Source organism: Salvelinus alpinus, chromosome 8 (genome assembly GCF_045679555.1).
Source record: "Salvelinus alpinus chromosome 8, SLU_Salpinus.1, whole genome shotgun sequence".
Classification (NCBI taxonomy): Eukaryota; Metazoa; Chordata; class Actinopteri; order Salmoniformes; family Salmonidae; genus Salvelinus; species Salvelinus alpinus.
The window spans coordinates 37,675,861-37,701,909 of record NC_092093.1 but is presented as its reverse complement, the minus strand read 5'-3'; the positions used below and the strand labels follow the sequence as shown (position 1 = coordinate 37,701,909).

Here is a 26,049-nt window from a genome sequence, read left to right as displayed (position 1 = left end):
TCTCAATCAGAGACAACGATGGACAGCTGCCTCTGATTGAGAACCATACCAGGCCAAACACATAGAAATAGAAACCCTAGACCTACAACATAGAATACCCACCCACATCACACCCTGACCAAACTAAAAATAGAAACATACAAAGCAATCTACGGTCAGGGCGTGACACCAGTATTACATGACCGAGTTTTAAAATGAGAAGGAGAAGTGTATTAAAGCTGCTACCGAAGAGGCGTGTGGTAAGGTAAAAACTACGGTTTGCAACTGCACATGGGGACAAAGATCGTACTTTTTGGAGAAATGTCCTTTGGTCTGTTCAAACACATAATAGAACTGTTTGGCCATAATGACCATTGTTATGTTTGGAGGAAAAAAGGGGAGGCTTGCAAGCCAAAGAACACCATCCCAACCATGAAGCACGGGGGTGGCAGCATCATGTTGTGGGGGTGCTTTGCTGCAGGAGGAACTGGTGCACTTCACAAAATAGATGGCATCATGAGGGAGGACAATTATGTGGATATATTGAAGCAACATCTCAAGACATCAGTCAGGAAGTTAAAGCTTGGTCGCAAATGGGTCTTCCAAATGGACAATGACCCCAAGCATACTTCCAAAGTTGTGGCAAAATGGCTTAAGGACAACAAAGTCAAGGTTTTGGAGTGGCCATCACAAAGCCCTGACCTCAATCCTATAGAAAATGTGTGGACAGAACTGAAAAAGCATGTGCGAGCAAGGAGGCCTACAAACCTGACTCAGTTACAACAGCTCTGTCAGGAGGAATGGGCCAAAATTCAACCAGCTTATTGTGGGAAGCTTGTGGAAGGCTACCCAAAATGTTTGACCCAAGTTAAACAATTTAAAGGCAATGCTACCAAATACTAATTGAGTGTATGTAAACGTCTGACCCACTGGGAATGTGATGAAAGAAATATAAGCTGAAATAAATCATTCTCTACTATTATTCTGACATTTCACATTCATAAAATAAAGTGGTGATCCTAACTGACCTAAGACAGGGAATTTTTACTCGGATTAAAGGTCAGAAATTGTGAAAAACTGAGTTTAAATGTATTTGGCTAAGGTGTATGTAAACTTCCGACTTCAACTGTATGTCACGTTCTCCTGTTATCTTTCCCCGCCCTCCAATTTTGAAGTTATAAATTAGGGCTCGCAGCATCCACTCAATGGGTTGCTCAACCGCATGATCCCCTTCTCAATGGATGCAACATGGTGGAAACAAGTGGACTAGATCCCAATTCTCTTTAAAAACCGTAACTAAAATAGAATGCTATGTTTGACATGGTTTTATTTGGGAAATATGAGTGGATCGTTTATAAATTGTTTGGCAAAAAAATTATCATAAAGCCTTCATTTGGATAGGACTGAGAGAAGTATACAATGAGCCGCCGCCACGCAAAACGTAAGAATCGAGCTTGATAATTTGTTAGCAACATTATAACTTTGTAAATGTGTATCTACTGTAACGTGTGGCGGTAGCGTTTGTGTTTGTGATACAATGAAAGGTGTAAAGTGTGTCTGCAAATAAGCTCTGTTGTGAATGATTTATTGTAGTGAGAATAGTTTTTCTACAAGTTGGGAGGGGGCTAGGAATGCGCCGGTCGCTCAGGTTTCTACAGTTAGTGGGGAAAGGCCAATTAAATTGTTCTCCGGCATGTTTCTAATGTAAGTATTCGTTTCCCACAAATCCTTTCAGAATTCCAAGGGTCCTCCCCCTCCCCGCCGTTGCCTCCAGATCATGTGTTGAACTCGGGAGCAGTGGTTTTCCCTGGTAGGCTATAATAAACATGTGCATTCAATTCATCATGGCTACAAGGTGCAAAATGTAACATTCAAACTTGACAAAACAACAATAACACGATATTAATTCTACTAACTAACAATGAGACCATGAAATTATTTCAACAGGTGCCTTTGATCAGCATGGATATCCTCTGGTTATGTTCCCTGTGGATGCTCATGGCAACCTTTCAGATCTAAGCAAAGCTGAAGTGGTTGACTTCATACACGACTTTCTCTGTTTGCACAAGTATGTATCAAGGCTACAATGTAATGTGTGTTTTAGATGTAATTTTAAGATTGTACAGACATGCATGGAAGTCATGTTAAGCTTTACTAATACCACTTTTTTATAGTAAGAAACAGGAGGAGAGCTTGGTTTCAGTTGTGGCTGATTTGAGACAAGCCACTCTTACTACTACTAGGTTCATCTCTGAAAGTCTTCTTCTCCTTGAGGTACCTTTCTTAGAATGTTGTTCTAGGTTGATTGTAAGTATTGCTTTATTATACAGTAACAAACATCATAATTTGTTCATAATGTCAATTAGTAGGCCTACACCTTAGTCCACTTTTACATAAATCTTTGTTCTTTTTTTATAGAATATTGTGTGGGAATTGTTCACATTATTTATTGTTGTGTCCAGTTCAACCACATAGATGTTCAGCAATAAGATGCCTCGCCTAGTTAAAGGTTAAATAAAAAATACAACCTATGATTGGCCTTTCTGTCACTCCTATGTAATTCAATGAAATTTAGCCAATTTAAAGGGATTTTGTCTGAGGTTGCTCTTCAGGGCACAACGCAGTTTGTGATTGTTCATAGTGGAATTGTTCTTGGGGCTAAAAAAACTGGATCATATGCCTCCAGTTATTTAAAAATAGACTAGCTCTAGTGGAATTGCATTATCTGAGCTAAATCGGTTGTTTGGAAATCTGCAATACACAGTTCACCGTGGCTTTATTTGTCTGATTACTTTTAGTAGAACGACCTTATCATTTTAGTAATCATACTCAATAGTACATTTTGTTTAGTCATTTTTGAAAATAGTGCTGTGAATCTTCAGGTCAGTTTGTCATCCTCATTTATCATGGCCACAGACAAAAGTGGTGCTCATTACAATTTCAAATCTGGGGACGATTTCGGTGTTCCCTATCTTCGTACTGTTAGAATGAGTGTGATTTTTGACTTGTTGTCATTAATTAATATTGATGAAAATGTAACATGCATTTCTCACCCCATCTAGCTGCGTACACTGTATACATGATTCAACCGGAAACAAAAGATGTTCTGAAACTATTGTTGAAACTGGTACCATCAAAGTCTTATGTTGCTCCGTTCAAGGTAAGATGATTTCACTCACTGACTGTGATTTCACCTTTCACGAGTAGCATGAAATTAGTATGTGTGTGGGGCTAAACATCCTTTTAATACCAACAGAGAGTTCTGCTGAAAGAAGTCTTCGAACTTTCCAATTACATTGATAGAAGCCAGTTGACTGCGGCTTTAGGAGGCTACCTGGTTTACTGTCATCGGAGTTGTGTAACATTTATCAGGGTATGTCTTTTACAATCATTTACATGGACTGTATTGTTATGTTAATAGTATTGTCATTTCAACCTGTGTTATTTTACATCATGGTCAAGTGAATAGTTATGCCAGTTGTAAAATGCTTATTGTTCCCATTAATTTTCCTGTAACCTCACCAGAATTAATTTTCTCATGCCAGTTCTTGCAAAGAATTCCATGGATTACTTGTGCCACTACTCGTTCTGTAAAATGATGTAACCTGGACTTTTCTCATACATTTTAGTCAATACAAGACTACTCTTGTCAAGACTGTAATGTGTGATCTTAAAAGGGCAGCAAGCTTTGATGGGTTGATTATCTGGAGGTTTTATGATGAGTCTTAACTTCACGAATAGCAGCATTGTCCTCCTCTGCGCATCAGTGGTCGATGGACGGCCTCGCTGGGGGCTCCAATCCTCTGTTCTTTATTTTCTGCCTGCCTTGAGGATGAAATGACTAGATGGACAGAACTTTGCTTTCAATACAAACTATATTCCTTTCAAGTGAACAACCGACAAGGGATGTTACACCTCCAAGCACAAAAACATTATTGACACCCACATCTCAGATTGTGCTGAAATTGTTTCTGTAGTTGGAAACAGATAAGATTAGCATTCCTGAAACATTATTTTGCCACCACCCTGTAGTACTCACTTCTGTCATCATGAAGTGCTTTGAAAGACCAGTCAAGGATAGTCACCTCCACCTTACCGGCCACCCACTTCAGTTTGCATACCGCCCTAACAGGTCCACAGACGATGCAATTGTCATCACACTGCACATTGCCCTATCCCATCTGGACAAGAGGAATACCTATGTAAGAATGCTGTTCATTGACTACAGCTCAGCATTCAACACCATAGTACCCTCCAAGCTCATCATCAAACTGGAGGCCCTGGGCCTCAACCCTGCCCTGTGTAATTGGGTCATGGACTTTCTGATGGGCCGCCCCCAGGTGGTGAAGGTAGAAAACTTCTCCACCTCGCTGACCCTCAACACTGGGGCCCCACAAGGTTGTGTGCTCAGCCCCCTCTTGTACTCTCTGTTCACCCACGACTGCATGGCCATGCACGCCTCCAACTCAATCATCAAGTTTGCAGACGACACAACAGTAGTAGGCTTCATTACCAACAATGACGAGACAGCCTACAGGGAGGAGGTGAGGGCACTCGGAGTGTGGTGTCAGGAAAACAACCTCTCACTCAACGTCAACAAAGGAGAAGATTGTGAACTTCAGGAAACAGCAGAGTGTCACGCCCTGACCTTAGAGATCCAGGGCGTGAGTTGGGGTGGGCATTCTATGTTTTGTGTTTCTATGATTTTCTATTTCTATGTTTTGGCCGGGTATGGTTCTCAATCAGGGACAGCTGTCTACCGTTGTCTCTGATTGGGAATACTTAGGTAGCCTTTTTTCCCACCTGTTTTTGTGGGAAGTTGACTTTGTTTAGGGCACATAGCCTTTGAGCTTCACGGTTTGTTTTGTATTGTTTATTGTTTTGTCGGCGTCAGTTCTAAAATAAAGAGAAAATGTACGCTCACCACGCTGCACCTTGGTCCGCTCCTTTCAACAGCCGTGACACAGAGGGAGCACCCCCCTTTCCATATCGAAGGGACAGTAGTGGAGAAAGTGGGAAGTTTTAAGTTCCTCAGCGTACATATCAACGACAAACTGAAATGGTCCACCCACACAAACAGTGTGGTGAAGAAGGTGCAATAGTGCCTCTTCAACCTCAGGAGGCTGAAGAATTTGGGCTTGTCACCCAAAACCCTGACTAACTTTTATAGATCCACATTCGAGAGCATCCTGTCGGGCTGTATCACAGCCTGGTATGGCAACTGCTCCGCCCTCAAGGCTCTCCAGAGGGTAGTGCGGTCTGCACAATGCATCACCGGGGGCAAACTACCTGCCCTCCATAACACCTATAGCACCCAACATCACAGGAAGGCAAAAAATATTAAAGACAACCACCCGAGCCACTGCCTGTTCACACCGCTACCATCCAGAAGGCGAGGTCAGTACAGGTGCATCAAAGCTGGGACCGAGAGACTGAAGAATAGCTTTTATCTCAAGGCATCAGACTGCTAAAAAGCAATCACTAAGTCAGAGAGGCTGCTGCCTACATGGAGATCCAATCACTGGCCACTTTAACAAATGGATCACTAGCCACTTTAAACAATGCCACTTTAGTAATGTTTACATATATTACATTACTCATATATGTACAGTTGAAGTCGAAAGTTTACATACACTTAGGTTGGAGTCATTCAAACTCGTTTTTCAACCACGCCACAAATTTCTTGTTAAGCAACTATAGTTTTGACAAGTTGGTTAGGACCTCTACTTTGTGCATGACACAAGCATTTTTCCAACAGTTGTTTACATACAGATTATTTCACTTATAATTCACTGTATCACAATTCCAGTGGGTCAGAAGTTTAAATACACTAAGTTGACTGTGCCTTTTAAACAGCTCGGAAAATTCCAGAAAATTATGTAATGGCTTTAGAAGCTTCTGATAGGCTAATTGACATAATTTGAGTGGATGTATTTCAAGGCCTACCTTCCAACTCACTGCCTTTTTGCTTGACATCATGGGAAAATCAAAAGAAATCAGCCAAGACCTCAGAAAAAAATTGTAGACCTCCACAAGTCTGGTTCATCCTTGGGAGTAATTTCCAAGCGCCTGAAGGTACAGTAAAATAAGGTTGCATGAATGCTAATGTTCTGTTTCTAACTATAGAAACTATTTCAGAACAATCTGTGATGGTGGGTGTTCCATGGTAGATTTAGTTCATCTATCTGGAGAGAAAAGTGTGCAGTCAGTGGCCATTTCTCATTTGGGAAAAAGTCTGCCCTCCACCCTCTCCTCTGTCCTCCCTCCACCCTCTCCTCTGTCCTCCACCCTCTCCTCTGTCCTCTCTCTGTGAGTCGGAAACCGATAAGTGGTCGAAGAGATGCCAATTCGATGCCAATTCGTTAGTAGGTGAACGGACGAGTCCTCCCCTCTAGCCACCTTTCATCAGGATAGTCATGTGGGTCCTTTGTGGAAGAGTTTTGAAGTCTGCCACACCCCCTTTCAATCTGCTTTTGTTTTGTCTAAGGAGAAAAACATGTACACATTTAAAACGATAAGTAGCAAATTGTTTAAAATGTCTTGCACATCTAACTTAATTTATCACTTTACACTTATTTGGGGATTCACCCCGTAAATGGAATTTACTGACGTGCGAGTGAAGAAGTCTCATTTCATACAAGCGCATTTTCGTCCATGTTTCCTCTTCTCGATTTACCTTTTTCAAAAGGAGGTGAGAGAGGACTGAGGAGACAGGAGATGAGCAAATCCAATTGAGAAAAGGCCAGTGATTCAACTGTCATCCTGTATGGAGATCTTTCATTCATTAATCCATTCATGCGTTTCAGTGATGCAGCCCCAGAGCCATTGTTTGTTACCTTGGTGAAGCTTGCAGAATTGCAGACTGCAATCAGTTGACCTCATTACCAAGTGAAAGGCGGCCCCCTCTCACCATTTGGTCATATTCACTCGTTCGACTGGGCATTCATCCATGTTGACAGTATTCATTAGTACTGTGAGGGCAGTCTGTTTTGGGACGCTATAATGAATGTTTTCGCATACTATACTGCGCTGTAACAGTAACTAAATGCACATTCTTGGCAAAACAATCTCCTCTATATTTTTAGTAGGTTATCAAACTTTAGGTTTGATATGGCTGTATATTTGGGTTTTATTTCGGAATAATTGGTTTGTGGTTGTACAACTTAAACAAGTATATGAATAATGCTTTTCTGATGCAACAGGACTGACATAATTTTTTTTGACCTACTTTATAATCACCCTCTGATTTTTCCCTCTAACATCTCTTCTTGGACTTTTGTTTATGCAGGAGATTGATGCCTTTGTCCAAGAGTTTCTCTCAGTGGTCCAGAGGCTCCCGTCGTGTATTTCCACCCTGCAGACACTCTCCAGACAGCCTATGCCCTCTGCCTTCACCGAACTGAATGACTTCTGTTACAGCAGCGAAGCCAAGTTCCAACTGCTGCGGAGGTGAGGGTCTCCATTTTCACCTTTGCTCTCTCTTTCAGTTGGACATAACAAGGGCCTACTTTGGGTAGTACAGGTGTAAGCTGAGTTGATCTGCACCTATAGCACTGCTCACTTCCTACTGTAACGGTGCTTTTTAAGGGCTTAAGTTACCTGCCTCTCAAGTTGCAACGCCTGGTGAATGATCTACCTGTGTAGTTCCATGTATATAAGTCCTGAGCCCCTGTATTGACTGCCCCTGTATGTTTTATAAAGTTGATGGAATGGCTGTTTTTGTGGTGTAGAGAGCTGGGCTTGGATGAGCTGCTAAAGCACTGTGATCATGTGGTGGAGAAGCTGCGCTACCTTGAGAATGACTCGTGCTATCAGGCCATGGCTGGGACGGCCCTCTTCACCCACACAGCCTTCAATATGCTGCAGAACTACAGCAGGTACTGTACTGTATAGCAGGGCCCGGTTTCCCGATAGCGATGGAATTTAGGCTTACGAGTGTTTTTTTTAACGATGCAGCTTTCCAACAAAACATGTTGCATGCGTTTCCTAAAACGCCACGCAGAGAGAACGTTTGCTAAGTGCGTCGAGGCATGTCGATACTGATCGGATCTAAGTAAATGGTCAGTATTTTCCCTTTCCAATCCCTCTAACGTTCAAATGATTCCACAATAGTGACGGATCAGCTCCTAGAGATATTATCACCTACAGTGCATTGGGAAAGTATTCAGACCCCTTGACTTTTTCCACATTTTATTACGTTACAGCCTTATTCTAAAATGGATTAAATCGTTTTTCCCCCCTCATCAATCTACGCACAATACCCCATAATGACAAAGCAAAAACTGGTTTTAGATTTCTTTGCAAAAAAAAAAATATATATATATATAGATATTACATTTACATAAGTATTCAGACCCTTTACTCAGTACTTTGTTGAAGCAGCTTTGGCAGCGATTACAGCCTCGAGTCTTCTTGGGTATGACGCTACAAGCTTGGCACGCCTGTATTTGTGTAGTTTCTCCCACGCTTCTCTGCAGATCCTCAAGCGCAGTCAGGTTGGGTGGGGAGCGTCGCTGCACAGCTATTTTCAGGTCTCTTCAGAAATGTTGGGTTCAAGTCCGGGCTCTGGCTGGGTCACCCAAGGACATTCAGAGACTTGTCCTAAAGCCACTCCTGTATTGTTTTGGCTGTGTGCTTAGTGTTGTTGTCCTGTTGGCAGGTGAACCTTCGCCCCAATCTGAGGTCCTGACCTGAGGTCCTGACCTCAGAACCTGTAGCAGGTTTTCATCAAGGTTGTCTCTGTACTTTGCTCTGTTTATCTTTGCCTCGATCCTGACTAGTCTCCCTGCTGCTGAATAACATACCCACAGCATGATGCTGCCACCACCATGCTTCACCGTAGGGATGGTGCCAGGTTTCCTCCAGACGTGACTCTTGGCATTCAGGACAAAGAGTTGGTTGGTTTCATCAGACCAGATAAACTTGTTTCTCATGGTTTTTATGTTCCTTTTGGCAAACTCCAGCGGGCTGTCATGTGCCTTTTACTGAGGAGTGGCTTCTGTCTGGCCACTCTACCATAAAGGCCTGATTGGTGGAGTGCTGCAGAGATGGTTATCCTTCTGTAAGGTTCTCCCATCTCCACAGAGGAACTCTAGAGCTCTGTCAGAGTGACTATCGGGTTCTTGGTCACCTCCCTGATCATGGTCCTTCACCGATTGCTCAGTTTGGCCGGGCGGCCAGCTCTAGGAAGAGTGTCGGTGGTTCCAAACTTCTTCCGTTTAAGAATGATGGAGGCCTATGTGTTCTTGGGGAACATCAATGCTGCAGAATTGTTTTGCTATCCTTCCCCATTGTAGAATAATAGTGAAGACATCAAAACTATGAAATCACACAGATGGAATCATGTAGTAACCAGCAAAGTGTTAAACAAATCAAAATATATTTTAGATTCTTCAAAGTAGCCCCCCTTTGCCCTAATGACAGCTTTGCACAATCTTGGCATTCTCTCAACCAGTTTCGTGAGGAACTTTTCCAACTGTCTTTCCAGAATGCTGCATATCACTGCAGAATGCTGTGGTAACCATGCTGGTTAAGTGTGCCTTGAATTCTAAATAAATCACTGACCGTGTCACCAGCAAAGCACCCCCACACCATAACACCTCTTTATGGTGTTCCACACTTCACACTTCACGGTGGGAACCATGCATGCAAAGATCATCCGTTCACCTACTCTGCGTCTCACAAAGACACGGCGGTTGGAACCAAAAATCTCAAATTTGGATACTTCAGACCAAAGGACAGATTTCCACTGGTCTAATGTCCATTGCTGGTGTTTCTTGACCCAAGCAAGTCTCTTTCTTATTCTTATTCTCTTTCTTATTGGTATCCTTTTAGTAGTGGTTTCTTTGTGTGAATCAGGCCTTCGAATTGCTGCAGTCTCCTCTGAACAGTTGTTGAGATGTCTGTTATTTGGGGCGGCAGGGTAGCCTAGTGGTTAGAGCGTTGGACTAGTAACCGAAAGGTTGCAAGTTCAAATCCCCGAGCTGACATGGTACAAATCTGTCGTTCTGCCCCTGAACAGGCAGTTTAACCCACTGTTTCTAGGCCGTTATTGAAAATAAGAATTTGTTCTTAACTTAGTTAAATAAAGGTATAAAAATACTTGAACTCTGACACATTTATTTGGGGTGCAGTTAACTCTAATGAACTTATCCTCTGCAGCAGAGTTAACTCTGGGTCTTCCTTTCCTGTGTGGTCCTCATGAGAGCCAGTTTCATCATAGCGCTTGATGGTTTTTGCGACTGCACATTTTCCGTATTGACTGACTGTCTTGCTTTTTTGAGCTGTTCTTGCCATAACATAACAGACTTGGTCTTTTACCCAATTTTTGTATTTTAATTTAACCTTTTATTTAATTAGGCAACAAAGAACAAATTCTTATTTACAATGTCCAAACCTGGACGATGCTGGGCCAATTGTGCGCTGCCCTATGGGACTCCCAATCACAGCTGGATGTGATACAGCCTGGAATCGAACCAGGGACTGTAGTGACGCCTCTTGCTGAGATGCAGTGCCTTGGACCGCTGCGCCACTCGGGAGCCCAAATAGGGCTGTCTTCTGTATACCACCCCTACCTGGTCACAACGCAACTGATTGGCTCAAATGCATTAAGAAGGAAAGAAATTCCATAAATTAACTTTTAACAAATCACACCTGTTCATTGAAATGCATTCCAAATGACTACCTCATGAAGCTGGTTGAGAGAATGCCAAGAGTGTGCAAAGCTGTCAAGGCAAAGGGTGGGCAACTTTGACGAATCTCAAATAAACAAATCAAAATATATTTTCGAACACTTTTTTGGATACTACATGATTCCATATGTGTTATTTCGTAATGTAGAAAATAGTAAAAATACAGAAACTCTTGAATGAGTAGGTGTGTCAACTTTTGACTGGTACTGTAGGTCTGTAGCCTATACCGTTTATCTTTTAATACAGTCATCTCTGGTTTAATCTGCCGCGTCTTTATATCCTTTGCCATGTTATGCAAAAAAATGGGCAAGTTTACTTGTAGTCAGTCAAATTTTGTTCAAGGTCACAAAGACAGATGAACATTTTGATTTTGCGTTTAGCGGAGATCTTCTGTGTATAAAGTGACGTGGAAGGCCAAAAAAAAGCATCAAACGACGTACTTAGCTGTTCCTCGACTGGTCTGAGGCAGTCGTTAAATAACAAGCGTTTTCAAGGTCAACTTTGGTAACGATTGTTTTGAGAAAATGTGAACTTGACATGCAACAATTTAAGATTTTACTTAGTTACAGTTCGTATAAGGAAATTAATTAATTAGGCCCTAATCTATGGATATCACATGACTGGGAATCTGTTGGTCACAGATATCTTAAAATAAAAAATGGGCCTCAGGATCTCGTCACGGTATCTCTGTGCACTCAAATTGCCATCGATAAAATGCAATTGTGTTCGTTGTACTTAGTTCATGCCTGCCCATGCCATAACCTCACCGCCACCATGGGGCACACTGTTCACAGCTTTGACAGCGTTTCGCCCATACGACGCCATACACGTGAGTCCGGTTGGACGTACTGCCAAATTCTCTAAAACGACGTAGGAGTTGGCTTATGTTCTCAGGCATCAGCTCTGGTGGACATTCCTGCAGTCAACATGCCAATTGCACGCTCCCTCAAAAGTTAAGACATCTGTGGTCTTTTATTGCCCCCAGCACAAGTTTCACCTGTGTAATGATCATGCTGTTTAATCAGCTTCTTGCTATGCCACACCTGTCAGGTGGATGGATTATCTTGGGAAAGGAGAAATGCTCACTAACAGGGATGTAAACAAATGTACATGGGACCAACACTTTACATGTTCTGTAGATTTTTTGTTGTTCAGTGTAGCTTTTGGAAAACCAGGCCCAGGTAGAGTGCTTAACCAGTACATTTTGACCAATAATTTAGAGGGAGGAGTATAGTGTGAGTTTAAATGTATTGTTGAGGAGACGAATTATGCATTTTACACACATTTCTAACTTTCTATGCAAAGCTGTCAATGGATACATTATGCTGTTCTATTTCAAGGTTCAGCATAGTAGTCTTCTACAATAAGTGTTTTCCACAGGTTTAAGGTCTCTTGTCTTTGTTGAAAGGATAACTGCGGCTGCTGAAACAATAGAGTTGCTGTGGCAACAGGCCTTCTCTAAGGCCCACCTCCAGGTGCAGGTCTACCAGCTGCGTGATGAGGCACAGCAGGTGGGTTATAATACATAACAATTACTCCAGGGTTGTGTTCATTAGGGCACGCAACAGAAAATATTTGTGCAAAATATCCAGGTAGTCCCTCACTGTTTTAAGTGCCATTTGGTGCCCAATGAAAATGACCCATCATGTGTTTTTGTTTATTTTGGTTCATTTACCTCCACTTGCAGATAACTGAACAGATTAAAAGTTGTCAGAAAGAGAAGCTCCAGCCTTACAGAATAGAGATCGCTAAAGATGCGAGGAAGGCTGAGACGTTAACATCTGAATTTGAGGCATCCATCTATACACCCGCCATGGTAAATATAGGCTACTCTGATATTTTCCTCCTAAAATGGGTGCATTGACGTATTAAAGCTGCTGTATGGATGTCTTCTCTCCCTGCTGCCAGGCTCTAGTCCACTGTGCTGAGGATGTGATCCACACGTTAGCTGACACTCTGCCTCCTGGTGATGCCCAGACCAGGGAAGAGTGGGTGCAGGATCTGGACAGACTGAAGGAGAACTTCCACGCTGCTGTAGAGCTCCCTCATCAGACCCTCGGAGCAGTCGCCGACTTTTACCACTACTACACCAAAGTAGGTATTCTGTTGGACTGACCTTTTTGCTTAACAAGTCACATAATAAGTTGCATGGACTCACTCTGTGCAATAATAGTGTTTAACATGATTTCTGAATGACTACCTCATCTCTGTACCCCACACATACAATTACATGTAAGGTCCTTCAGTCAAGCCGTGCATTTAAACCACAAAGTCCAGGGAGGTTTTCCAATGCCTCGCAAACAAGGGCACCTATTGGTAAATGGGTGTATTAAAAAATATATATATAAATACATTTTTAAAAAGCAAGCAAACATTGAATATCCCTTTGAGCATGGTGAAGTTATTAATTACACTTTGGATGGTGTCGTCACTACAAAGGTACAGGCGTCCATCCTAACGCAGTTGCTGGTGAGGAAGGAAACCGCTCAGGGATTTCCCTATGAAGTCAATGGTGACTTTAAAACGGTTACTTTCATGGCTGTAGTAGGAGAACTGAGGATGAAACAACAACATTGTAGTTACTCCACAATACTAACCTAATTGACAGAGCGAAAAGGAAGCCTGTACAGAATAAAAAATATTACAAAACATGCATCCTGTTTGTAACACGTCACTAAAGTAAAACTGCAGAAAAGAAATTCTAAATTTTGTCCTGAATACAACGTGTTATGTTTGTGGCAAAGCCAATACAATACATTACGGAGTATCACTGTAATGGATTTCCTCTTCGTCTGAAGATGAGTAGCAAGGATCGGACCAATGTGCAGCGTGGTAAGTGTCCATAATTAGATTTAATAAAGAACGAATACAAAATACAAAAAAACAAGAGAAATAAATGAAAACCGAAACAGTCCCGTATGGTACTAACACAGGGAACAATCACCCACAAAACACAATAGAAAACAGGCTACCTAAATATGGCTCCCAATCAGAGACAACAACTGACACCTGCCTCTGATTGAGAACCATACTAGGCCAAACACATAGAAATATAACATACAGAACAAAACATAGAAAAACAACATAGAATGCCCACCCCAAACCACGCCCTGACCAACCTAAAATAAAGACATAAAAAAGTAACTAAGGTCAGAACGCGACAATCACTCAATAATAAAAATTATAAAAATTAACAATGGCTCTAAGCACAGGCGAAATTCTACAGGAAAACCTGGTTGTCTGCTTTCAACCAGATACTGGGAGATGAATTCACCCCTCAGCAGGACAATAACTTAAAACAAAAACACAAATGTACACTGGAGTCACAAGTCAGTTTGTCAAATTTTTGCCCTGCAAGAGCTGCCCCAGTCAAATGTAAGTGCTGTTATTGTGAAGAGGAAACGTATAGGAGCAACAATTTTGGAATGAGATGTTCGACGAGTAGGTGTCCACATACTTTTTGTCATATAGTATGTATTAGTGTTTTATTGTTCAATTCTAACATTTGTAAAAAATATATATATATTTTTTGACCTTAGAGTATTTTGTGTAGATAATTGACAAATTACAATTAAATCCATTTAAATACCACTTTATTACACAACAAAATTTGGAAAAAGTCAAGTGGTGTGACTACTTACTGAAGGCACTGTAAATGTGTTCCTGTAGGCCAGACTTGGATCATGGGACCACTTAAGCTAGTGAACTACAAAGTAGACCACTGCCCATACATTACAAATTAGATTCCATAAATTAGATTGTGGGTATTTCCTCCAATTAGAAAATGCACAGGTCAACAAACAACCATTTGTACTATTTTGGTAGACTCCCTGCACATTTGTAAGAAAAGAATTGTTTTTACAAGACTGAACAGGGATTTAACTTAATGCAAGGCAATTGTTTATCTTGTTTAGTGGCCTTTAAATCGTAATAGATACCCCATCAGCCGGTTATCTCCACTATTATTGTTTTTGTTAAATCAATAACAATGTTATTGTTCTGTTTTCCAGATGTCCGCCAGTGATTTTAAAGCGGCGGGTGTCCTGGGTCTTGATGACAGTCTTGACTCTGCCGACACTGACAGCCATAGTGAATGCAGGTCATCAGAGGCAGCCAGTGAAACTGAGGCATCAGAATGCAGCATGAGCCACAATGGAAGGCCGATGGAGAACGGGCCGACGGGGTTGAGTCCCCCTCAAACCAACAGGGGACAGTTCCTGAAGGAGCTTAAAGGACTGCACGTTCTAGATGAGCTCATCATGGAGGAGAACCTCAAGATCCACAAGCTCAGACAAGCTGAGAACGAGAGCCTTGATGAAAAGCCCCCTCAATTGGCGGGCTCCCGAATTACGTGCAAGGAGAGGCAGGTGTTTCTATTCGAACTAGAAAGGGAGAAAAGGGAAGTGGAGAGGATGGAAAAGAACCTAGCTAAAGAGATGACCAAAGGATGTCAACTCACGAAGAGGATAAGCAGAACCAGGATAGTAGTGAAATGCTCTATAATGGACAGGATTTCTAAACTGAATAACTTGGAGGTTGGTGCTCTCTATGATGATCTTATATCAGACCATAGAAGCCAACACCTCAACGTAAAGCACTTGCCAACCCTGCCCAAAGACACCATAAACCTTGATCCTAATGAATCCCTTGTTATTACTGCAACCTTTTCTGCCATAATGCCTGTATCACAAGACTCTGTTCAAAGTGTAAATGGTCAGTCTCCACATGCGGACTCTAGTATATCTGGCTGTGGTGATGCCATGGTAGAAGTAGATGCTCCCAGCCATAGTGAGTTCACGGAGCCCAGAGCATCACAACCGGTCTTAACTCCACCACAAAGCTATTCTGATCCCAGTGAATTTATTGAAGAGGTTGGAATCCAACACCAAGAGGGTACAGATGAGGAAGGCTTAGATTTCAGATTGGTGTACAAATTGCAGTTTCCCCAAGAGGCCACCTTGACACCTGAAATGTTCCCAGAACATGGAGTATTTGACCCGAGTTGGAATTATAACCCCCCAGTTTCTAAACCAAGAAAGGCATCACTTCCTGTGAATGACAAAGGGCAAGAACTCAACATCTCTACAGAAACCATGTATTTAACCCTCTGCTCTGCCCTGATAGTGATTCAGCCCCTGACCCTAGACTCACATCACAAGTCATGCCAGAGTTCAGTACTCATCCGAAACCTAAAGGGTGAAGCCTCAAACCTGTGAAGGAGCACAGCAATAACCACAACAACAAACCCCTCACAGCTCAACAGGCATCCTTATGCAATAACCCTTTGGAGTCCCATGAACAGTCCTCTCTAGACAATTCCTCTGTTGAATCAACATTAACACCTGTTGACTCTGCCGGTGTTCAGATAGAAATCCAGACAGAAATCCACCTCTCCCAGATATCTGAGGATATTTCAATGGCACATTCTGGGTTTTATTCTGAAGAGCTACCTCGTATGTTTGCTGAAGGGATATCTGGATCATGTGAACCAAGCGAAGCTGATGAGTGGAGAGAAGTAGAGAGCCCTGATGGGTTTCAGAGGTGTAGGACTGCAAGGAGGGCCATCTCTAGGTCACCTGTCAATCAACCCAATGTCCAAATAACCACCAGAGACGTAAGGATTAGTAGTTGTTGGGAAAGACATTCACGTTATTCACCATTTGAATATTATGCGTTCTTTCAGTTAAATGGGAAGTATTATATCTCTGAACTTGTATTTACAGATGACCAATTTCAAGACTCCAATAGTGCTGGACACAGGGTCTGGTTTGATGAAAGCAGGGTTTGCTGATCAGGACCTCCCAAATACTATATTTCCAAATATCATTGGGCTGCCTAAATATGAGGTAATTGTATGAGCAAAGTATTTGGTGTTTGTCCTCGGTCATGTGGCTATTCATATGCTAGGCCGCCACCATACGTTTCCCTACATGGAGACTGGCTTTCTGATTTGCCTATTTTTTTGTCAACAGGAAATAATGAATGACAACTTTGAACGGGAGACTTTCATTGGACATGAGGCTCAACACATGAGAGGAGTCCTGGCACTGAAGTATCCCATGAGAAACGGAATTATAAGCGACTGGGATGAAATGGAGAAGGTTTGTCTACTGTTGACATAATTCTATCCCATGGATGTTCTGATGAAGCTGTAGTTACCTCACTGGTCTCGTTTCAGATTTGGCACCACACGTTCCAGCAGCTGCAGGTCGATCCAGACGACCACCCTGTCCTATTGACCGAGGCAGCCATGAACCCGCAGGAGAACCGCCAGCGCATGGTGGAACTTGTTTGAGTGCTTTAACGTTCCCCTCGCCTATGTGGCCATGCAGGCAGTGCTGGCGCTCTACGCAGCAGGGAGGTCCACAGGTAAACTAACTTTTATCTAATTTGTTGGTGTAAGTAAATATACAGTGGAATCAGTTAATAAATGAATCCATCTAATCCAGTGATTATATTCCTGAGTAAAGGATTGCATGCTTTCACTCTTGTTTAAAGTTCAAATCTAGGAGATTGCTAACAATCTGGGAGAGAAATAATGTATTTTTGCTTTAATAATGGATAAGAATGCTAATCATTGTAGCTTTTTTCTTCTAATAGGTGTAGTGTTTGACTCTGGGGATGGAGTGAGTCATAGTGTGCCAGTGTTTGAGGGATACTGTCTACCTCACTCAGTGCAGCGCTTCACCCTGGCTGGCTATGATGTTACAATGCACCTTAAAATGGTATTTGATAACAGTTTATGTAATTTTTACAGGGACTCTGTCAAATATGCTCATTTGGTCAATAAAACAGTTAGTTATATTCACCTTTGTTTTCTGCTATCCTGTGTCCCAGCTTCTGCAGGAGCAGGGAGTGTGCATGCGCACTTCTGCCGAGATGGAGATTGTGAGAGAGATAAAGGAGAAATGCTGCCGGGTGGCCCAGGACTATGAATCGGAGTTAACCTGTGGGAGGTCGGCTAGCAGTGAGATGTATTACACCATGCCTGATGGACAGGTCGTCCACCTCAGCACAGAGCGGTTCAGGTAAGCCTCTAACCGACCCCCTGTATCCCCACTTTAAAGAACACTCGCCCTTATGAGTGGTGATGGTTAAGTGATCTGCTGCTATGTATTGAGGAAATTGAGACTAAGAACTGCAAGTGTTTAACTCTGCAAAAAGCTTTTGATTATGGTACTACCAAGTAAGCCATTGGATGGCCACCAGGGGTCAGCTATGATCTGTTAATCAGTGACAAATTCCATCCACAGTGCTCCTGAGATACTGTTTAAGCCAGATCTGATTGGACGAGACCATTACTGGATGCATGAGAGTATTTTCAAGTCAATCCTCCTTTCAGACATTGACCTCCGGCGGAGCTTTTTGGGGAACATTGTCCTATCAGGTACATAGTTTTGCTTTATCAGTTGCTGAATACTTGTCCACTCATCCACCCATGTCTACTACTGTGTCCCAAATCTCACCCTATTCCTATGTAGTGGTCAAAAGTAGCCATTTGAAACAGCCTTAAAGTCTCATTTCCTCTGTGAAGGTGGATATGTTGGCTTGTTGGCTGGACTGCCTGAGCGGCTTCAGAGTGAAATTAGAACCATGGTGCCTACAGACTTGAGGTGTGTGTGCGTGTGACCAGCCCTAAGGACAGAGATTTCTCTGCTTGGAGTGGAGGTCCAGTGCTAGCCAACTTGTCGTCCTTTGACTCAGCCTGGATCAGCCAAGAGGAATATGAGGAACATGGCCCACAGATCGTCTTCAGGAAGTGCTTCTGAGCTGGACTCATCATCTGGACTGGATGGTCCTGAAATGGATGGTGCAATATAGCTCTACTACATAATGACAGACTTTTTTTTTGGTCGAGAGGACATTTCAGCACTGAAGCTTCCAACACTCTATTACTTTGAGTGTGATATCAAATGTTTCTACTGTTGTCAGGCAGATTAGACAATAGTTGTGAATGTTCTGATTCATGCTTAGTGACATAAATCCTGACTCAAGACAGTTGCATTCCTTAAATTGATGTCTTTGTCAAAGATGTCCTGAGGATGTCCAAAGATTTACTTAGAATCCTCTTATCAGGGTCTGGCCACATGTAAAGAAAGGTTACAGATTTGTACGCGCGATTCAGAACAGGTTTGAACATATTTCTCCTCTGTGTGCCTCTTGAAATATTTGTTTGTTTCCCCACCCTTTTCTCCTCTTTTCAAATTGTTTGGGTGGGGGGTGGGGCAGCATATGAACCAGTGATGGTAGGGAAATTTTTGTGATGGTAGGGAAACTAATCTACTTTATTTAAAGGCCCATTTGATAATTCTTCTCAGTTTCTGAGAAACTACTACATATGCCATGGTTTTGGCAAGGTCCATGACATAACTGTACACGATGGCCAAATTGTAATAGTTTTCTGTACATTTGATTAGCTTTCTTAATTTTATCTGGAAATAACTTCAACCTAAAATATGCATGTTTATCTTTTCAGTGTTAACTTGGTGAAAGGTAAGTTACTGTAGTTTCCCCTCCAAGACGTGTAGCTAAATCAATGCAGGTGAAGTGTTGAGTATGTGCAGTATGTTGATACTGCCACCACACCTAAATGGTAGGCTGACTGTTTTCATTTTACTTCTCCATTTGAGTTGTCCCTCTTGACTCTCCACTTAACCGCGTTCAATGTTGCATGTCCCAAAATAAAGGCCTATAACGCAAGTCCTGTAGCCTAGTGGTTAGAGCGTTGGACTAGTAACCGAAAGGTTGCAAGATCGAATCCCTGAGCTGACAAGGTGAAAATCTGTCGTTCTGCCCCTGAACAAGGCGGTCAACCCACTGTTCCTAAGCCGTCATTGAAAATAGGAATTTGTTCTTAACTGACTAGCCTAGTTAAATAAAAAAGAATGTGCATAGATCTTTTATACCTATATTTTATTTGTTTGTGAAGGGTCCCTTTGATTCAATTCACAACGTCACCTATTCTTGACTCGGGTACATGTTTGTTGACAATATAGACGAGTATTGATAAATCTTTCTACGTTTTGTAATGAATTGGGCATATCTGTTAAGTGCATGTTTTTCTACTATAAAAGTGTTTTGACAGCAAATACCCTAACTTGATGAGAACGTTGTATGTTGATTCATTGTGGCTATGACTTTCCCATTTGATGGTTACCTTGTACTCTTCCAAAAAATGGCCTGTTCATATGGATACTATTGACACGCAATTGGCCTTATTAGTTTAGACCTTGCAGCATTTTGATAAACCTGCGTATCAACCCCATTTTACTGACAGTAGACCCACTACCTAGTGTATGATTCACGTGTTACTTAACCAGTCTTTGATGCACCATTTTTACATGTACTCTTCTGTGTTTTTTAAGAACTGCCATGTGTTTTTCTACTCTAAAGAAGTGGGGTTGCCATGTGATTTTAATCTCAGGTCTTAAGTGGAAGTCCGTAATCAACCCCTGTGAAATGGAAAGGCCTTATCCAAGGGCTAAAATATGGAGACCGATAAATACTCAGCTCATTGACGTTAGTTCTTGGTCAGAGGTTGAGTTGAAGTTCCAGTGTCTCCTTTTCGAACTGTACATTCCATGCTTGAGTCTTGCTACCTTCATCTAGACCAAGTTATGTCTGTTTTTATAATAAATGTTTTTATCAAAATGTATCTTGTTTCCATTATGTCCTGCATGACAACGTTATGCAAAGTAAATTTTTTAAATGAGCATTTAATGACATGGAATGAATGAGAAGGCCAGTAAGATATGTGCATCAATGCATTATGCTAGCTACTACTGTTACAACATTGCAACTTTTACATCCTGTGGCTCATGCAGTGTTACATTGATTACCATGGCAACCATCATTGAACCATGAAGATGTGGGGAATTTCCATGGTCTCTAGTGTAGCTTGCAGGCTAAAAACATGTCTCGTACTCGACCAGAAAGTGTATTTAAAAAACAACGTTTTGAGAAATTGCTCAAAAATGTGCAGAAAAAGGGGCATTGTGTCGGCAACGCTAGTGGCTTACATGGTGGGTCCCTGGCTTACGATACTGCACAAAAATATAAACACGTCAAATCAAGGTTTATTTGTCACGTGCGCCGAATACAACCTTACAGTGAAATGCTTACTTACAAGCCCTAACCAGCAGTGCAATTTTTAAGTAAAAAATAGGTATTAGGTAAACAATAGATGAGTAAAGAAAAAAAAAAACTGTAAAATAACAGCGAGGCTATATACAGGTGGTACTGGTACAGAGTCAATGCACCGGTTAGTCGGGCTAATTGAGGTAATATGTACATGAATGTAAAGTGTTGGTCCCATGTTTCATGAGATAGATTAAAGATCCCAGAAATGTTCAATTTGCACAAAAAGCTTATTTCTCTCATTTTATGCACACATTTGTGTTAATGAGGAGTTCTTCTTTGCCATGATAATTCATCCACCTGACAGGTGTGGCATATCAAGAAGTTGATTAAACAGCATGATCATTACACAGGTGCACCTTGTGCTGGGGGACAATATAAGGCCACTCTAAAATGTGCAGTTTTGTCTCACAACACAATGCCACAGATGTCTCAAGTTTTGAGGGAGCGTGCAATTGGCATGCTGACTGTAGGACTGTCCACCAGAGCTGTTACTCTGCCTCCAATGTCGTTTTAGAGAATTTGGCAGTACATCCAACCAGCCTCACAACTGCAGACCACGTGTAACTACGCCAGCCCAGGACGTCCACATCTGGATTCTTCACCTGCAGGATCGTCTTAGACCAGCCACTCGGACAGCTGGTGAAACTGAGGAGTATTTCTGTCTGTAGTAAAGCCCTTTTGTGGGGAAAAACTCATTCTGATTGGCTGGGCCTGGCTCCCAAGCACCCATGGCTGTGCCCTTGTCCAGTCATGAAATACATATATTAGGGCATAATTTTTTTATTTCAATTGATTGATTTCCTTATATGAACTGTTACTCAGTAAAATTGTTTAAATTGTTGCATGTTGCATTTATATATATTTTTTTCAGTATAATTACTAACATGGCTAGCTTGTGTGATAAAGGCAAGCAGTGTCAGTGACAGTGTTTAGCTACTTTGTTAAATCAATGTTTTTCCTATTCGGTAAAAATGTTGTGTTGGACCCACAAGATCTATTCAAAGTTGATCGGACTCTTCCCCAGCAAGATGTTAGAACTACTGGAAGTGTGTAGATTCACTCCATTTCATTATAACAACCAGGTTTGGCTGGTATCATGCCTGAGATCTCCGAGCAATGGGCTCGTCGTCATCAGTGTTGTTTTTTACAGTGCGACGTAATTGGGGGCTTTAAAATGCTCAAAGGATGTATAAACCAACGTTTGATTCATATGGCCTACTAACTAAACCCTATCTATGTTGAGACATGAGGCCATTGTCAAGTACCTTCTAAAGACATGGCATACTGGTCTTGTACCTATTCATCAGTTTAGCAAAGGTCGTGTTTTGTGTCCCAGGTGAGTTCCTTGAGGATCACCAGCGGGTACTTCAGTCGACAGCCGAGTGAAAACACGTGAGGATCTGGAGGGCCTTTACCATAAGATTGTCAGTAATGTTCTGCTGAGCTCAGGTCTGGTTTCCCCCACAGACATCACAACAGTGCGAGAGGCTACAAGGGCTATTTCATTCTCATTTAGTACAAGTTAAAGTAGTCATCCTTAGTTGCTACATACATTTTTTGGACTTATAAATGAATTATATTTACCCATTGATTTTTGAAGAAAAATAAATGCCTCAGAAACCAAAATATAAGCTTGTTTTACTTCAGTGTTTGTAATAAAAGTACATTTAAACAAACACTGTAAAGCCTAAAAATATGATTAAAACTATTATGTTGATATCATGGATGGTCAATCCTTAAACCCATAGCGCTGTCTATGAATTTGAGTGCTTACATTTCTCCAGCCCCATCCCTCAGCTTTTTACCGGAACAGAGGTGGGGAGTATGCTTAGTTATTGTTTCAATTAAGGTATCCCTATTCACAAAGAAGGGAAAGTGCAAAATGGTAAGTTGTAATTACACTGGCCATGGAAGTGATAGTATTTACAATGTGGGAATCATCCCATTTTCCACCATTGATCAGTTTGTTCCTGTTTTGCTCACGCATGTACGTGTGTGTGTGTGTGTGTGGTGTGTGTGTGTGTGTGTGTGTGTGTGTGTGTGTGTGTGTGTGTGTGTGTGTGTGTGTGTGTGTGTGTGTGTGTGTGTGTGTGTGTGTGTGTGTGTGTGTGTGTGTGTGTTTAGCAGCTGCCTTACAAATCATCTTTCATGACCTTCATGTCCCTCATAAAGAAAATCAAGGAGCAACAGCTCAACTGAGAACAAATGAGAACAATCTATAACATTCAGCATAAAGTCTAGTAACCATCAACCCGCAACTAAAATGTTGCAAACAGAACAATGGAAAGCATGTGTATTACAGAAATATACATTTGATCACTCTTAATTAAATATGAACTTTAGTCATCTTAAATATTCCCATTACAGGGCAGTTTCCCAGACACGGATTAAATCTAGTCCTACACTAAAAAGCAAGGGAATCTCCATTGAAAGTGCTCTTTAGTCCAGGGCTATGCTTAACCTATAGTATGTTTGGGAAACCGTCCCTTAATCTCTAGACCTCAACTCTCATACTATGTGTCCTCTTCCAGACCCATTTCACAGCTCTAGCAAAGTATTGATCAGGTTTTCAGGATGAGATGGTGCTGTTGAGCAGCCTCAGTAACATGATGGTGAACCTGCAGCCCTTCCTGGTTGCTTAGTCCCAGCTCTTCCCTGATGTTCAGTTGGAGGACATACTGGTGTCGGAGATCAAGAACGACGAGAAGAAAATGAAGGAGTCGTCAGGTAAGTACTGTGTTAACACCCTCACATTCACCAACACTATAGCTCTGCGTTTCCTACATCTCTATCAATAGCTGAAAACCATATTGACCCCCTTTGAGATCGAAACACAAGAGTATCTCTTGCCTCAGATAACAGCCGACTTTGACAAATTACCACTGCAATACAAGGGAATTTGTGGTTATACACCAGTGGAGGCTGCTGAGGTGAGGACGGCTCATAATAATGTCTGGAACGGAGTCAATGGAATGGTATCAACCACATTTCATGTGATTGCTCATGTGGTTGATACCATTCCATGGACTCCGTTCCAACCATTATTGTGAGCCCTCCTCCCCTCAGCAGTCTCCATTGTTATACAGTACACTCGTGAAGGATGGGCTTTTACTGCCAGGTGTGTAGATTTTTGGAGGTGGCAATTGTATATATTGCTACATTGTTGTACAAATAATACATTTCCCCCCTTTATTATAAAAAATATTCAAAATAAGTGACTATGTTTTTACATGCAACCCAAGCATAGGAGGCCTGAAACATAGGGAGAAATACTTTGTTTTCAGCTCCAAGGAAACAGCTTTAAGATTTGGATCCAAGCCAGATGAGTACATAGCCCGTGTGGCAGAGAAAGCAAAGCGGTCCCCTGAGCTTATCCAGCTCCTCCAACTGCCTGTGTCACTCCACATTCTGTGGTATGTTCACTTACAATATCATTATTCTTAAATTCCATCTTCAGAACTTGGCAGTGATATTTTTTTTACCAACGGTGCACTGAAATTCTGTCTCTGCAGATCCAGTCAGGGGAGAGACTGTTGGTAACAGCAGCACTCAGGTGGACACTTATCTGTTGGAAACCAACATTGTGAACTCGTACGAGTGGAATGAGTGGGAGCTGAGGAGAAAAGCAATCAAATTGGTCAGTGATTTAATTGACTCATTATTGAGTGTACTGTTCTATTTGATCAATGGTAGGGTTACCATGGTCTTCTTGCTTGGATCTTTTTTATTCAAGAAGGTAAACCTTTTAACAGTCTTATGTCCTGCCTTTTTTTTCAAGACAATCTTCATAGTAAAGTGGCCCACTCAATGCAGGCTCATCTAATTCACATGAGGGATAATGTCACCCAAACCTACCTCCCCGAAGATGGTGCGTGCCAGTGCAAGAGGGATGGCAAGAGCAACGTCCCCAAACCTCAGGTGTTCCTGGCTGGTCTTCTAGGAAGGAAAACCAACACTACACATATGATTAAAAAAAAAAACTTGACCAGATCAGTACATTAATATGTTATGTCTTCAAGTTAAAAAGATAATTTTGATCGAAATCCCAGTGTTGATTTTTTAAAGAAATGGTTAGGCTCATTGAGCTGGGTGCATGCTGCCCACTAAAAGCTGTTGTGTCAGTAAAAGACACACACATCATGTCATATTGTTTGCACTGAGGATAACAAAGAGGGATACACTTGGTCAAAACAGTGTCTGCCAAAACTGTCCACATAGCGACTGTAGGAGTAGGTACATGCACACGACACAGCCTATGATGGGATGTAAAGTTTGCGGGGCATGACCTCCACCCACCGGTGGCCCGGCTTACTCCGACTTGAAAGCAAGTGCACCCAACACACCTTTCCCCTCGTTGCATCCAGGGAACATTTTGCAAAGCTGTCACTAGCTAGCTAGCACAAGACTAGAACCAGGCATACAATGGTTTGAAGACTGGCTAGTTCTAACCTTATTCAGGGCCTTCGAGGTTGATGACGAGGAGGAGACCTGGCTGACTACTGTGGCATGTTTTGTGAGCATAGAGAGGCCAGAGATAGCCAGACTAGTAAATTGGGCTGAGGAACAAAAGTTGGATATTGGAAAAATGCCATCAATGATTGTTCTGAAAACAATACAGCTGCATGAGTGTGGTGAGCGGATAGATGTGGTTATGGACAGTGAGGGAGAAGAGCCGAATGCAGACGGTAGATGTGTGTTGAAGAAGAATGGCGCCTAGTACTACAACAAACCATACTCTGATGGCTCTGAAATTTAACCTGACAAGAGTGAGGATGAATTACCTGCATGTCCGAGCCTCGCCTAGATGGTCATCCAAAGAATGATTCTGGCCCAGTGGGAGTGACATTTTTTGGAGAAGTTGAAACCCTTCCTTTTTGCTGATCTATAAGTAGTCAGGTTGGGTAGAAAATAAATAGGGTATTGTTAAATCGCTGAAAGTAGCTTGAAGTGTGATGATTTTCTGTGTTTCTTCCCCCAGAAAGACAAGATATCTGACTTGCTTTGCTCTCCGGAGCAGGGTGCCTTTGAAAAGAGTGATTACTGGGGTGGCGTTAAGTGTTGAAGTGGAGCAATTGAAATGTAAGATTCCCTGTGTCTGTGACGCCCTCCGTTTGGTGCGACGCAGACGCGGTGGTGTGCGTAGTGAAACTGAGAAGCCATTGTCTGTCCGATTGAGTTTTGAAGCGGTCTTTACCTGACAAAGTCATGTTAGGATATGTCAGTTGTCCCGTAAGAGCTT

General features: G+C 42.0%; 1 protein-coding gene and 2 pseudogenes across 4 annotated transcripts; all 3 read left to right on the top strand.

Moving 5' to 3' along the window:
- Positions 1-1,931: 1,931 nt before the first annotated feature.
- Positions 1,932-15,886, top strand: LOC139582251 (uncharacterized). 4 transcript variants are annotated; one of them, XM_071412240.1, is made up of 10 exons: positions 1,932-2,047; positions 2,154-2,253; positions 3,042-3,139; positions 3,236-3,352; positions 7,268-7,428; positions 7,710-7,856; positions 12,079-12,181; positions 12,358-12,486; positions 12,579-12,764; positions 14,681-15,886. In XM_071412240.1, exons 3-10 carry the CDS (start codon positions 3,059-3,061, stop codon positions 15,884-15,886), a joined length of 2,130 nt encoding a protein of 709 aa, XP_071268341.1. In that variant the 5' UTR covers positions 1,932-2,047; positions 2,154-2,253; positions 3,042-3,058. The 4 variants fall into 4 exon arrangements, with proteins under 4 accessions (XP_071268341.1, XP_071268339.1, XP_071268340.1 ...); XM_071412238.1 differs by having other exon boundaries at positions 2,154-3,139; XM_071412239.1 differs by having other exon boundaries at positions 1,932-2,253.
- A 200-nt stretch (positions 15,887-16,086) lies between these two features.
- Positions 16,087-20,325, top strand: LOC139582252 (uncharacterized; annotated as a pseudogene).
- A 319-nt stretch (positions 20,326-20,644) lies between these two features.
- Positions 20,645-25,805, top strand: LOC139582293 (cilia- and flagella-associated protein 206-like; annotated as a pseudogene).
- The last annotated feature ends 244 nt before the right edge of the window (positions 25,806-26,049 follow it).